Genomic DNA, 1,465 nt, shown 5'->3' with positions numbered 1-1,465 from the left:
TATCCAAGTTGTTTTAAATGGTTTTCAATGCTCAATTTTGACATCTTAAGATTATCAGCAATCTCCTGTGTCATTAAATGTTGATCGGATTCAATCGTTGCCTTTATTTTGTTGTTTTCAATTTCAATTGGCCTTCCTGAGTGTGGTGCCTCTTTAACATCAAAATCTCCAGACCAAAATTTCGCAAACCAATTCTGACACTGCCGTAGTTTTAAGGCATCTTCACCATACACATCACATCACTTTTTAGGAGCTTGCACAGCGTTCTTACCTTTTCAGAATTAATACAGCAAAATATGACAAAAATGTCCCTTTTAATTTTCCATTCCGAAATTGATGCCAAATAAATAATTGTTAACAAAGTCATGCACTTCCTTTTCTAAAACAAGCTTGAACTGTCAGCTCCCAAGCTACATAATGAATTTGTGGTTTAAAATGAAGTTAAGTTACATTTCAAGACGTGCATGCCCATCTATTGAAGACATGCAATTACTTTTTGGCCAACCCAATATTTTTACCCAGCAGTAGTGAGACCCCTGATAACTTTCAAATCGGGGTTTAGCAGCATCTCAATGCTGTGTGGAGCTATAGGAAGCAAAGTCCCACACCACCTGCCCAGCCCAGTCAGCCAGCAAAGTCTATGCTTCCTCTCACCCCAGGTGCTGCTGTGGAGGAACCCAGGCCCTGGTCATTCTCTGAACTTCCAAGACGAGCATGAGCATGATCCTACCTGTGCCATCTTCTAGATGCCCAAAGTTGCAGATCTGGCTGATGTTGTGCACCCAGACCTGCATCTCCTCCTCAGTTTTGGCTACCAGGTAGAAGGTGCGGTAGGTGGTCCTCACAATGAAGACGAAGTTGTTCTGAAATTCCTTCTTGATGAAGTTGGGCCCTGAGTGCTTCAGCACTTCACACTCGTTGAGATCGATGATCCGAATGGGCTTTTTGGAGTGGTTGTTCCTGTAGTACTCCAGCACATCTGGATTCCCGCTCATGCGTCCTCTGCGCAGCACGAACCAGCGCTTCCGCCATGCCTGCAAATGACACATCAGGTCCCTTTTAGTACCAAATACACAAAATAACAATCAGTCCACACATGCTTACTCTCTTTTAGGTTTTATAGTTGTTTTGATAAGCTGGCCAAATTGTGACTTTGATTCGAAGTGCTTGCTGCCAGCTTGGATTTGCGATAGGAAAAAAGGAAAAGTGTTGTCACTTCGGATGTCAAGAAGAGCAAGATATCTCCCCTTCCCTTCCCCTCAGCCTGCCAGCATGGTGTAATTGAAATGATCTGGCACTTCACCATCTCCTCTATAGAAGAGATTATAACACATTTTTCTTTGTGAAATGCAGTCTCCTAGGTCTGCACATTGTGTCGTGGTTCATGAGCAACAAACACCTTTTGCCCAGCAAAGCTAAGGGCTTCAGGTGACCTTTGAGTGCTCCCTCAGCAAGTTTGCAGATG

General features: G+C 43.5%; 1 protein-coding gene across 1 annotated transcript in view; it reads right to left on the bottom strand.

Annotated features, from left to right (window-relative positions):
- GAB3 (GRB2-associated binding protein 3) overlaps positions 1–1,034 on the bottom strand; it is a gene marked incomplete at both ends in the record, with an annotated part of 18,300 nt that extends 17,266 nt beyond the window's left edge. The window contains one exon of the mRNA XM_010184179.1: positions 731–1,034. Coding sequence (XP_010182481.1) covers positions 731–1,034 — 304 coding nt within the window. The remainder of the gene's footprint in view (positions 1–730) is intronic.
- Positions 1,035–1,465: the final 431 nt, after the last annotated feature.

Source organism: Mesitornis unicolor, unplaced genomic scaffold (genome assembly GCF_000695765.1).
Source record: "Mesitornis unicolor isolate BGI_N332 unplaced genomic scaffold, ASM69576v1 scaffold9995, whole genome shotgun sequence".
NCBI lineage: Eukaryota > Metazoa > Chordata > Aves > Mesitornithiformes > Mesitornithidae > Mesitornis > Mesitornis unicolor.
The sequence above is the reverse complement of the archived record's forward strand: the minus strand, read 5'-3'. Positions and strand labels throughout refer to the sequence as shown.